General features: G+C 59.2%; 1 protein-coding gene across 1 annotated transcript; it reads left to right on the plus strand.

Moving 5' to 3' along the window:
* Window positions 1–460: 460 nt before the first annotated feature.
* Window positions 461–10653, plus strand: RGS5 (regulator of G protein signaling 5). The gene is made up of 5 exons (XM_075509225.1): window positions 461–541; window positions 6348–6458; window positions 9320–9381; window positions 9480–9646; window positions 10172–10653. The coding sequence occupies exons 1-5, from the start codon at window positions 498–500 to the stop codon at window positions 10331–10333; spliced, it is 546 nt and encodes a 181-aa protein (XP_075365340.1). The 5' UTR covers window positions 461–497; the 3' UTR covers window positions 10334–10653.
* Window positions 10654–13145: the final 2492 nt, after the last annotated feature.

Below are 13145 nucleotides of genomic sequence, written 5' to 3' on the forward strand. Positions count from 1 at the left end.
GACGTTAGCCACAGCCTTTAAATCAACAGCAAGACTTCTCCTAAGCACTTTTATTTTTATGAAAGTGACATTTTTCATTGAGAAAAACCTCACTTGAATGAAGCATTTCTACCTGCCTTTTCTAAATACTGACCTGGATCCTGATATATCATTAAGAGGAAACCCTGTGGGCTTCTTGAAGCCCCCACAACAGCAGCTTGGCCCTTCCAATTTGATTACCTGATCTCACCCTGGGGGGAAAAAAAAAAAAATTAAAAAAATCACATTTTTTCCCCCTGTGTGAGCTTAGAGAGGACAAAACAAAATCCAGAAGCCGCTGGGGCCAGGGCCAGCTGCGGCGGGACGGACAGCATTGGTTACGGGGCTGGCGGGGGTCCAGCTCCCGGCGCTATATAGGAGGGAGAGGGGGGAGCTGGGCTGCAGACGGAGCTGCTGCTGCCTGCTTTAGCCATCACTCACACTCTTCTCACGGCGGAGGAAAACTACAGCGTGCCAAGATGTGCAAGGGATTAGCCGCGCTGCCCCACACGTGCCTGGAGAGGTGAGAGCGGCCAGCCTGCGCGGGATGCCGGGGCACCTGCCTCCCCGCAGGGCTCTGCCGGGGCGGCGGGGGCAGAGAGGCTCTTCCTCGGGCACAGCCCCATGATGGACATCTCTTATGGGGACTGGGACCACCCAGCTCTGAACTGGGAGGGAAGGGCGGCTTGCTGGCGGGGCTCAGCGGGATGCTGCGAGTGGCTGGGACCCTCGGGGGGGCGAGCGCTGATCCAGTCCCGAACTCTTCCCTCCGGTTTGGGAACCTCTCTGCTCTGGGCAAGTCTGGGCTACCCCAAACCCACCCCTCGATTCAACCTGCCCCCCTATATGCCTCCAGAGCAGGAGCACGTTGTCCTTGGACCATAATGTCTGCAAAACATGGGGGGGAAGGAAAAAAGCAGGAAAGTGGTTGCCTTTGAGGCAAAAGCAGCCCTGGCTCCAAAGTGCCTCAAAATCCTCTTTAACTGCCTGCATCTCCCTCGCACGCGGATTAGCTGGCCCTGGCCCCTCTCACAAGGCTCAGCTCTGTGCTCTGCTCGTGGCACCCATCCTCATCTTCATCCCCCTCTGCCCTGGCGCTCACCTCGAAACCTGCCCCGGGGGGTGGTGGTGCTTCCCAGGCTGCTCTCACCCCTTGGGAACCCAGGCAGGCTCCAGCCCCCCCCCCCCGCCCCGTTTCCATGCTGATCGAAACCTGCCCCCTCCTCCGCTCCTGTGGAGCTGGAGGGGCTTTGGAGGGGGTCCAGCGAGAAGCAGAGGTGCAAGGGGGGCCGCGGCACGAGGCTGGGGTCTCTCTGCGGCAGCAGGGCGCTCGAGCCTTCACCTAAGGAGGAAACTTGGTCACAGGCTGCACACGTGAATTGCCTAGCGAGGGTTTCCTCGCAGCTGCAGATGCCTTGGTGCTGGTTGTTAGATGAAAGCGAGGGTGGCATTCGCTGTCCTGGGGGGAGCTTGGGAGAAGTCCCTTCGTCAGCTAAAGCTGATGCTGCTTGCCCAAAAGCGAGGCAAAGTCCCATCACGGGCACGAACAGGAGCGTGGGCCTGTGACGATTTCTTTGCTTGCAATGTTTCCGTCGGCCATCCTCGCGGCCCCGTGCTCGCCTTGCAGCGCTCCTGCAGCCTCCGGCGCCGCGGGCAGCACTCTTGCAGACGTGGGTGAACCAGACATTTCTGCTTTGCTATCCTCTTTGTCGTCACTCTTCTGCTACTTTACTACATTAGTTTTTTCACTGCTGTTACGCTGATGCTTTCACTGACCTCTGTTACACCTGCAAATCCTCACTCTTGAAAGGCTGCTTCGCTTACAGCCCACCATTTTATACACAGAGTTCGGACTGGGTTTGTCCCCTGTGCATCGTTTTGTGTTGCTCTGTGAGGAATTTCAACAGCCGCTTCGCTGCCAGTCTCACCAGAGCCTCCTGCAGGTCCTCGCAGCCGGTCCCCACGTGCTGTACCCGGGTAGCGCAGTACCTGCTGCTTGGCCCTTCTCCCCGTGCGTGCGATACGTTTCACAGCACGGTCCCAGCCTGCATTCCCCTAGGACTGTCCCCACCGAGGAAAACACACCAGGTCCCCTACGCGTTGTGTGCTACCTTTCCCATGCTGCCCCCCACGCTGTCATCCATGAGGTGACCTTACCCCCCACAGCTGCCTGGGGTCTGGAGAGCCCGTCCAAGGTCTCCTGCAGACCCAAGGGGCTGGTAACCCCCGACTCTCCCCGAGGCACGTGCTCGCTGGCCTCTTCCGAGAGGGCCGATGGGTTTGAAGGAATCTCTTCCTACTGCCAGAGCTGCCTTGACTCCTCTCCAATAGACCATATTTGTCCATGTGTCCACCATGGCTGGCTGATACAGCTGCTGCTGACATGCCCGTACAGTATCACACTTGCAACTTTACGGCTCCTCGAATCCCCCCTGGAGCCTTTTTCCCCTCAAGGGCATTCCCTCCGGCACCTCCCTGCCCTCAGGCACAGCAGCAGCTTTAGCTTTCAGCTATAGCTTTAATGTCTTCGAGCTTCTTTTTTTTTTTTTTTTGTTTTTAAAGCTGGAGTCTCTCCTGGCCCTCCCCAGCAACCTTCTTGCTCTTGATGTGTTTGACAGAGCCCATATTTTCTTTTAAAGCTTCTTGGAAGCTGTTTCTCAGACTTTTTCTTGGCTTGCTCCCATATGTTCTCACACTTAACCTTCCACAGTTTATGGTCCTCTTGCTTTTTCTCACTCGGACATAGCTGGGGGAGTTTTCGAAGGGTGCCTTTCTGTTTATAACCGCCTTTCTTACCCTGCTGTTTAGCCTTTGCTGAAGTCTTGCTTGAAAGCTTGTAATATATCTGCTGGAGGACGCCAGGATGATGTCTTTAAATAGCCCTTCCCTCCCGCCAGCCTGCAAGCACTCGGCCAGAGGGCTGTCCTTTCTCGCGTCCCTTCAACAAGCTCCCTCATCTCTGCAGTCTCCCCATATTTCGTGAAGGCTGCACAGCCAAGGACTTGCTCAGGGTGGGGAGGTTCTTGCTGCTGTCCCCACACTGGGACCTATGGGGCTTCAGCAGGGTGGGCAGCCGCTGATGGGCCATCAACAGCCCCATGGGACGGAGCGGGGCTGGAGCCATCCAGGGAGCCCCGTTGGGAGCAGCAGGCGGTGGAGCTGCCGACATCGAGCCAGGAGACAAGGCTGGGGAGAAGCCCACCTACAGCACAGCCAAAGGGAAGGTGGCCCCAGGGCTGAGCTTAAATGGAGCCCCCAGCCGTGGGCAGGGTGTGGGGCTCAGCTGGGGCTGCTCAGGGCCATTAAGGCCCATTAGTGCCCTTTGAGCCTGACAGATGTTGGCCACAAGTGGCTGTCAGAGGGTGGGAGTTGGAGAGCAAGATTTTGAACCGGCTCTGAGCGTTATCCAGGACAGTGCTTGCTGCTGCGCGAAGCCGCCATCGATTGCAGCCAAATCTTGTGTGTGTTGGCCCCACCTGCACCAGGGTAGTGAGGTCCCCAGGTCCTGCTCAGACAGTGACAGAGTCCTGGTCCTATCTTCCCACCTCCTTAGGCCGTCGTGTGTTAGGTTTGGCTCTCGGTGCCCCTGCTCCCAGCACAGCCCGTGTTTTCCCCCACCTGTTTGGGACTCCCTGGCATCCACTGTCCCCGCTTCAGAGGTGGGCGAGCCTCTTCCCCCCTTGCTCTTCACCCCTGCTCCTGCCAGATGAAACCCCCACGATCGGGCGCGTGGTCCGATTGCCTGGAGGGGACCCTCCCTGCTGCACAGCGCCCGGCAGCCAGTCAGCCACAGCAGCATCCCTGGCTCTGCCCTCCCAAGCGTAGGGCGGTGGCAGGGAGAGGGACCAGGTGGCAGCTGGCATTTCTGCTCAGCCCCTCTTTAAGAGATGCTCCCCGAGCCCACGTGTCCCCTTCCCTGCAGGGAGCAGTGGCCACAAGCACAGACATCTGGGAAAGCAGAGCCGGGGGAGGCTGTCGTACCCATCAGCTTTCCTGGGGCACCCTCTGCACCTACCCGTGCTTCGTGCTAACGGGGCTGCAGCTCCCGCTGCCTTCGCCCGCTCCTCCTCGCTGCAGCTGTGCCGTCCATGCGGGTTGGGGCTGTGCCGTGGGGGTCCTGGCACGGCAGTACCAGCCTGCGGGGTGCCAAGGGGCACCTGAGGCTTGCAGGAGAGCCAGCCCCAGGCTCTGGGCATCAGGAGCCAGCTCTGGCTCAGAGCATTTATCCACATTTTATTTATTTATTAGAGGGAGTGGGATGAACTGTGCATGGCAGCATCCCTATCCCAGAGACACCCCAGCGCAGGGAGCGTGGGGACCCCATCACCCTTCACCTAAGGTCCCGGTCTTTCCAGGCAAGGTTCAAGTTTTCTTGGAAGCACGAGCGACGGAAGCTGTCCCCGTAGCTGCTGACATTTCCCACGAAAACAGCTGGGTCTCTGGGCCTGCTCTGCCCCACGCTGTACACCTGCTGTGCGCAGCCTGTGCAGACCCAGCCCGGGCTGCTCACTCCGACCGGCCCTGCTGCCCGCCCCTGCTCCTGGGCCGACCGGCGCTGCCCTTGCCGGCCCCCGCCTGCTCCCGTGCACGGGCGGCTGTCGCAGGCAGGTTCCTGCAGCGGAAGCGGGGGGCAGCCGGTGGGAGAGCAGAGCCTGCACCGGGTCTCAAAAAGTCATCCATGGGGGCTGGCGGGTGGAAAACCAAAACACAGAGGGAGTTTTACAGGGAGGGGGGGAAAAAGTGCAGGAATGGAAACGGAATAGCAGACATAGCAAGGGAGCAATTGTCCACAGAGGGCTTGTGAAAATAAACAGCAGAGAGAAGCGCAATGAGCCCTGAAGCCGGGGAGCTGCAGCCCGGCTTCGACAGCCATGGCGTGGCGAAGGCGCTGAGCCCAGGCAGGGAAGCAGTGTGTCCCCTTGCTCTCACCCACCCCCTGTGCCAGTGAGCCTGGAAGTCACCAAATGTTGCTGTGCCAGGGAAGACTCCTGCCCTGCAAAGATGGGGTTGGTGGGGAGAGGGGCCGTCTTCACCCCTTCGTTTGTGCAGACTTAGGCAGCGCACCTGAGTTTTCTCTGCAAAAGCTCGGTTTGCTTTTGCTGCCAACACTGAGCTGCAGCAGAGGGGAGCCTCCTCGGTGGCTTGGGATGCTCAGGACCACGTCGCAAGTCGTATTACACAAAAGGGCACATTTTGGAAGACAGCTGAACCTGCTGTCAAGCCCCAGGACCCCTCTTGTCTATGTATCCTCCAAATGGATGAAGGGTGGATGGTGAAACTCCTTTGCTAGTCCGACTACTTCACCTCCTGAAACCCTTCTTCCCCCTCTGCCCAGGGAAAGCAGCACCTAGGAGTTACTTGTTTGCAGGACCCTTCCTGTTGCAGAGGTAAGGCTTATATATTACTTAGGTGTGAGCAGAGAAACCACAAGCACTAGCAGAAAGCGTGGTGGGTTGCTGGCAGCATGCATTGCTGGTGGTCCCCAAGAAAGCAATAGAAAAATAATATAATCCTAATCAAAGTGCCTAGAAAGGAGGAAGTCCCCAGCCGTGAGTGCTTGGGAGCGTCAGGGGTGGGCACGGAGCACACCAAGGAGCGTTTCGTCCTGATTTTGGCAAGTGTAGAGGTGCGTGATAACCTACGTGTTCGCAATAGCATCCCCCGGGACAGGGAGGATTTTGGCTGCGTGGTGCGAGGGTGCTTGGCAGCAGAGGGCTGGGCGCGGGGGCTGCACCCTGCATCGCCGGAGGCAGAGGCAGCGACCTCAGGGGACACGATGGGGACAGTTTCCCGCTCCCTCTGGCTGCAGACCAGGACCTGGGGAGGGCACCCTGCTCCAGAGGCCATCAGCGTCGCGGCGCTGGCGGGTGCAGCGCGGGACGGGGCTCAGCGTGGGGCAGGCACCGCCACGCAGCCCGGCACAGCACCCCGCGCAGCCTCCTCTCCGAAGGGAGCGCCTCAATCTCCTTGCCAGCATTTCCTCGGGGCGCATCACTATAGAAACTGAGTGCTGCACGCATCCCCTAATTCATCCTCAGAGCAGCCCGCCAGCTCCGCTGATACAATTATCCCCGCCACAGATGGGGACAAAGCAAAGAGATCGAGATCGAGAGCTGCCACTAATTCTGAGTGCCTGGCCTGAAATGCCTCAGCCAGGCGCCTTTACAGCATTAGGGTCCATTTGGCCGCGAGTAATTAATTACACAGCTTTGTACCTCACCAGCAGCCGTGCTGGGATCCGTGCCCGGCTCCGTGCAGGCACGGGGCAGACGCCATCCCCGCTGCCCCATCCCTCTGCCTGACCTGCCTCTTCTCGTCCCCTCCTGCAGGGCCAAGGAGATCAAGACCAAGCTGGGCACGCTGCTTCAGAAGCCCGACTCAGCCATTGACTTCATCATCCCCTATCCGGAGAAGCCGGAGAAGCCGCCCAAGGCCCAGAAGTGAGTACCGCACCAGGGCGGGCTGCGCTGGTGCCCGTGCCCGGCTGGAGGGGTGAATGCAAGCCCTTTTGGGATGCAGAGGAGCTGAAGCCCCTGCTGCGGGGTCCCGGGTGGGCACAGCGGGCTTTACGTGGCAGGTGGCTCGTGGCACGCTCCTTGTGACCTGCCAACCAGGTGCGGACTCCGAGAGTTACGTCAGGGCAGCATAAGACATGCCAGGCAATGCAGCTTTATGGAAACCAGATTTCTCACAGAAACTCAATTTACTTTTGATGAGATTTCCCATTCATTTGATAAAGGTTTTGCCAGAGGCATACGGCACTTGGACTTCTCCGAGTCACCTGCCTCAGCCCACAGGTGCCAGCCTTGCACAGCCTGGTAGCTCTGGCGTGGCAGCGTGTCCCTGAGCTGGGTGCATGGCCCCACGGCGCGACGCCTGGCTCTGGGCAGCTCCGTGATGATGGCACCGTCTCACCTTATTGCCTTCGTCCTGAGCCTCTGCTCTCCGGCACCAAGCTGGTTTAATGACAAAGCAGAGGAGAAGCTAGGGAGGCTGATGGGCTGTGCCGCAGGAGTAACAGTTCAAAGGAGACAAAATAAACCTTTAAAAGAAATGTTAGCTTAAATCTAAAAGCAGGATAGCTTCCTGGACATGGGCTGGTGGCCTCACCCGGGGTACCTCCAGCCCAGCCTCGGGCAGCTGCGTACCTGAGCCGCTGCCCAGCTGCCGCCCCTCGGCCCTGCTGCCATCAGATGCGGGTGACTCTGCTGGAGACCCCTGCTCCTGCCCCAGGGAGCTGCTCCCTGTTCTTGAGCTGCACCCAGACACACACAGTGCTGGAGGACCCAGGTCTGACAGCACCCAGACTATCTAACTTGCTGGAGGTAGGCGAGGCTGGCTGGCCCAGCCAGCCTTGCTGATGGCACTGGGAACAAGGGCTCATCTCAAAGGGCTTGAGTGGCCATGTCACGACTAAGACCAGGAGAGGCGCGTGCCCGCTCTTCACAAGGCCAGGCTTCTATTTCCACTTTAAAATCATGACTTTGTTTTACACCGGTCCCTCTTCCCACATTCCCCTTCAGCCCAGGCAATATTACTCTAAACCGGTAACCCTCCACCAAGAGATTGCTAAAAACCCAAAACAAACCCAAAAGCCAACGCCGACGTGCAGACAAACGCCCCGCTCACCCTGACGGGAGCCCACAGCGAGCTGCAGTCACTCTACCGGCTGCGGCGCGCGGGGACGCTTGCCGGCGTGGTGCCTGCCCGCTGCAGCACCGCCCCGCGAGAGCTGCCCGCGCCAGGCAGGGCAGGCAGAGCCCCCACGGACGGCGCGTTTCGCGCTCAGTCGCTGCCGTGCCCCGGATGCCTCTGCGAAGGAGACGCATTTGTCCCCGTTAGCTGTCCCCGCCGAAAGCCGGAGAACATCTTCACTCCCTGCTGGCTGGAGGAGTTGTGCACTCCCTGCACTGCACCGATGCGCAGCCTCGGTATCGCTCACCCGTCAGCATCTCGCTCGCGGTTAATATCATCCCTGGACCATTCAGCTAATGGAAAAGTGAATTTGGTAGTTTCCAGGAAATCTGGATTGTGTTGGGTCGCTGCAGCAAATGCTCCCCCTCACCGGGGGTGGGGAGACACCTGGGAGGAGCACGGGGGCAGGGAGAGCTTTTGATCCTGGGTAGCAAGTGCAAATGCAATTTGAGGTCCAGAAAGCGAATGATCAGAGCCCCCATCATGGTCTTTACTGCTGGCTGCCGGTGGTTTGATGACAAGCGAGGGCTGGATACCCAACCTGACCAAGCCTTGCGTTTCTGCCATTCTCCTCTCCCCCCTGGAGCCACCTGGGCAGGGCGGCTGGGTAGGAGCACCTGCACCTTCCCCAGACCCACCTCTGAAGCACCAAGGCCCCCAGGACCAGCAGGTTGTCCTGCCCGCTGCTCCTTCCCCACACCCCGGGATGCTCTGCTCACCCAGAGGGTTTCAGCCCTGACACGTGCCCCTGCGGCTGCAAAACAAGCCTGAGCTGCAGCGCTGCCCGCGGGGAGCAGGGGTGGTCTGCAGAGAGCCCCGCGCTCGGCGGAGTGGGGGTCTTCCTTTCCCCTCCAGCACCGGGCATCGGCCGTGGTGCGCAGCAGGGTGGGCAGGAGCCCTGTGCCCCAGGGCAGCTCGGTCAAACTCCTCGGGGCTTAAAAAAACCCCAAAGCCACAAACAGAAAACCCACAACCCTCTTTAGTCTCATCACAAACATTGCGTTAAAAAGACAAGAAAAGAGGAGAAGCCACGCACGTGAAAAACACGGAAGGTTTTCACTGGGGAGGGAGGGAGCCGGGGCTGGCGTCCTGCCCCGCCGCGGGGCGTGGGAATGGGACGGGCCGGCTGTGGGAGTGGAGGGGCGCTGACCCCAGCCCCGGCAGCGCGGGGCTGGCCGGATCTGGCCCCCTCCGCCCCTCCGCAGCGGGGAGCATCCTTCCCACCCCAGCGGAAAAACATAGGGATGCTTCCCAGCTGCCCGCAGAGCCTCCGCTCTGCCCTCCTGTAGACGGGCGCTGGGGCAAGGAGGGGACCCGCGGGTGCAGAGGGGACTCGCTTTGCAGTTCAGCCACGTCTCTGCTCAAAACACGGGAGAATCAGCCGCTCCTCGCCTCCCCTGGCACTCGGCTCTCGCCGGGAGGAGGGTACTCATGCTGCGATGCAGCGGCATCTCCATTGCTCAACCATCGCCCCCGCTCTGCAACAGCCTCCACAGCTCGTTACTCCATTCCTCCCCATTTTTAAAGGAATTATTTAAAACCCTGGAGCCCAGACCGGGGCTGTGGGGTGAGCATGGACTACCTGGGCTTTCTTTACTCCCTTCAGGCCATCACCAGAGGAGGCTCTGCAGTGGCGTGATTCCTTGGAGAAGCTCCTGCAAAACCCCTGTAAGTTCAATCCCCCATACCATGTCCCCCCGGTGTTCAGCGAGAGCTCGGCCCCCTGGGACCCCCAGTGCTCAGCGAGGGCCCTTTCCCCCCCACAGACGGGCTTGCCAGCTTCCGCAGCTTCCTGCGCTCCGAGTTCAGCGAGGAGAACGCTGAGTTTTGGGTGGCCTGCGAGGACTACAAGAAAACCAAGTCCCCTGTGAAGATGGCGGAGAAGGCCAAGAAGATCTACGAGGAGTTCATCCAGACTGAGGCACCCAAAGAGGTCAGTGGCCACAGGGCAGGAGACGGTGCCGGAGGGATGAGGCTGCTGCCCAGGTGGCCTCCATCCCAAAGGAGAGCGATGGCTGCAGGGCACCCCGTACCACGGCTGAGGGGCTCAGAGGGCTGTACCCTCGGCGAGGGGCAGCCCCATCCCCACGGGCTGCACTCCCACCCTTCGCAGCCCCGGTGCCCCTGTTCACGCGCCCAGCCTCTGCTGGGCTGCCTCCTGCCGCAGGCACCTCCAGCACACGCCTGTCCCCCTCTCCGCACAGAGGGCTTATGTTAATCATAAGGGATGACAATCTGTGGTAGCCCTTGCCCCAGCGTTAACTTTGCTGCGGGAGAGAGAGACCTCATCCTTCACTACAGATTTGCCACCAATAATTCCCCCAGATAAGTGAACCTGCTTCGGTCCCTCCCCGTAACCCCTGCACGGTTGTTGGCGGGACAGAGCAGGCGAGGGGAGATGCCATCACCCACCCCTCGCAAAGGCAGGGTCCCCATCCCTCTTACACTCCCATCACAGGTGAACATTGACCACTTCACCAAGGCTGTGACCACGAAGAACCTGGTAGAGCCATCACCAAGCAGCTTTGACATGGCCCAGAAGAGGATCTTTGCCCTGATGGAGAAAGACTCCCTGCCCAGATTTGTGCGGTCGGAGTTTTATCAGGAGTTAATCAAGTAGCAATGCAGCAGGGCTGTGCGAGGCGTTCCCCGCGGGTGGTCCCACTGCTTCTGTCTAAACACCTGCCCTTTCTTCTGCAGCCGCTTTGCTTTCTTGATACCACCCTAAAAGAGCACGCGGGGGCGTTGCTAAACATCTCCTCCCGTGCTTTGGACTGTCAGATGGCCCGATGTCTCCTCTCTTACAGTCTCTCTCCTCTCCCACAAAAGACCCATTAGCAGAAACCCCCGATTCTCCCTGGGTTTGGGACGCAGAAGGGCAGTGGAGCAGCCCCAGCCCCGCAGCGACCGGGAGCCACTCAGGCAGCTGGCGCGTCGCTGGCACTGTGGGGCTCGCCTTTAGTCGGAGGCTCTGAGGCACTGGCTCTGCATCCTTAGGACTTCTTAGGGCTTTACAATATTTCTCCCAGTTTTTTCTGCATCGCTGGTTTGCCCCAGGCTCTCTCGCTCCTCCCGGCTTCCCAGGGTGTTGCTGAGGCTGCACAGGGTACCCTACGGGTGCTCCCCTCCCCGGCCAAGCCCAGCACGCCTGCAGCCCCGGGGTGCAGGGTAGGGCATGTCCACCACGGGATCGGCATCACCTTGTCTTCAGAAAGCAGCCGTTCAGCAGGCAGAGTGACGGCCGTACAGCGGGGTCGGCTGTACGGCAGCGACGGCTGTACAGCGGGGAGGGTGGTACAGCAGATCCAGGAGCGGCACGGCCGTGCGCCGCAGGGCGCACCTGGCTGGCACAAGGGGTGGGCAGAGCGAGCCTGCGGCACCGCTTCCCCAGTGACTCCACTTGGAGTCAGCTGTGAGACAGCCTGTTTGCTTCGCACTAAAGACAGTAAAGAGGATAAAACGAGATCTGTTTGTTCAAAACGCCGGGACTGTTTAGCAACCCAGACCTCCCGCTCGCTCCAACCACTCGCATGACGTACTGAGCTCACGGTCTGCAGCCCGCGCCCGTGTCCCCAGTGCCTACGCACAGCCCTCAGCAGTGCTGGTGGCTGGTGGCGTGCTTGGATTGCCGCTTCGGGTGTTGCTGCAGTGGTTTCTTGCTCCAGTTACTTCTCTCTGCAGTAGGCACGCCAAAGCGATACTTCTGCACAAACTCAATCGAGGGGCATCGATTAGAGGAGGGAGGAAAATCATGCTGGGGGAAAAAAGGCTGCTAATTGCAACTGTTCAGATCCAATTAAAAACAAACAAACAACCAAAAACCAAAAACCAAACCCCAAACCCAAAGAGAAAACGATCATTGGAAATATGAAAATAAACCCCTGTCGTCTTGAACAGACGGCAAACTCTGCTGAGTTTTTGTAGCCTGCATCTCTCTGTCCTGTCTCCTCCCGTCTGCCCAGGACATGTGTTTCCATAAGGCTGTCTCTTAAAAAGACCATCTCTTTTCAAATGATTCAAAGCCAGCCCACTGTTCGCTACCAGAAGAAATCACATCTGAGGATGGGGCAAGGGCATACGTGAAAGGCGGCTGGGGTCTCATTTCAGCCTCGAGACGAATCCGATGAACCCCCACTCTGTGGGACCTGGATGTTTCGTCCCTGAGACGGTTTCCTGGTGCAGCATCCGCAGGGCCATGGCTTGCAACGAGCACACTGCAGGGACTGAGCTGCCCAGCCGGCAACCCAACAGATGCTGGCAAAATAACAGGCGACGTGCTCGCAGCAGGCAGCTCGGACCGGCCGCCCCCGCCTGCTCAACCTCAACTGCAAGTCATGAGACTCCATCCGAAATGCAGTAACATAAACAACAGGTTTGCCAGCCTCTTCAAGACTTTCAAAATCTGATCAAAACCCCAATGTTTACACGTTGTCACTATGGTGATGAAGAAAAATACATCCCGAGCTGCAGGAAGTGGGCTGTGTTTTCCAGGCAGGGATGGGAGGCAGGGGAAGGATGGAGGCCATCACGAACGTGACTTTTTTTTTCCTCTGGAGCAAATGGCCTGGGAAAGTCGGTGCTGGAGCGGCAGGGGACGATGCTCGCGGGGCATTCCCCTGGGGTGAGCGCAGGGGGCAGCTTGGGCGGCCCCAAAGAGCCCAAGGGAGCCCACGAGCGGCGGGAAGGTCCCGTTGAAAGGGCGCAGGATCCCCCGGCAGCGCCCGCTGCCCCGAGCTGGTGGGCAGCAAGGGGGAGGCAGGAGCAGGGCTGGGCACGGGAGGTGGGTCTGGGCCAGCCCTTCTGCTGCAGGGTGCTCCCACCGCCCCTGCCCAGGCGCGCTCCCTGCACCCGCCTAACGTCTCCATGAACTGGTGTCAAGACAAGCGGGTTCAGCATGTTCAAGCTCCCTATTCACAGTGCCATTCATAGAAATGCAAAACCAAACAGGCTTCCCTGCAGAAGGACCCAGATCTTTCATTTTTACTTAATCCTTTGGCAGCTATTTCCAGATACCCTCACACATTTCACAGTTAAATGCCAACACTGGGGTGCTGCTGGAGGCTGGCTTGCTGCGCGCCAGCAAAACCTGAGATGTCGCTAGCTGCAACAGCGACCGTGGGGCAGGGAGAAGGTGTCTGGGTACGTACGTGCAGAAAAGAAAGGTGGAGGCTGGATTCAGGAGAGGTGAAACAGCTCTATTGGAAATCCCTCCCCAGCTTGATTTCTGCTAAAATACTGGAAGCCTACTTTAGGGGGTGATTGAACAGGTGTCAGTGAGCTACCGGGTGCCCATGAAATGTGGTCCCTGAAGCGTTTTGGAGCTCTTGGGAAGTTGTGTTTGTGTAGAAGGGTCATTTGGCTAATTACTCGGGCAGGCTCGCCCCAGAAAGTGGCAATGCCTGTACCTACCCCACGGCCGAGCTTTCTGCAGG

The sequence above is a fragment of the Mycteria americana genome, chromosome 7, assembly GCF_035582795.1.
Source record: "Mycteria americana isolate JAX WOST 10 ecotype Jacksonville Zoo and Gardens chromosome 7, USCA_MyAme_1.0, whole genome shotgun sequence".
In the NCBI taxonomy this organism is placed as follows: domain Eukaryota; kingdom Metazoa; phylum Chordata; class Aves; order Ciconiiformes; family Ciconiidae; genus Mycteria; species Mycteria americana.

Bases quoted from the DNA above. Each gene is read 5' to 3' on its own strand.
- RGS5 (XM_075509225.1), top strand. From the start codon at position 498: ATGTGCAAGGGATTAGCCGCGCTGCCCCACACGTGCCTGGAGAG. The intron at 9,382-9,479 runs GTAAGTTCAATC...TCCCCCCCACAG, and splicing joins GAAGCTCCTGCAAAACCCCT to ACGGGCTTGCCAGCTTCCGC. The intron at 9,647-10,171 runs GTCAGTGGCCAC...CTCCCATCACAG, and splicing joins AGACTGAGGCACCCAAAGAG to GTGAACATTGACCACTTCAC.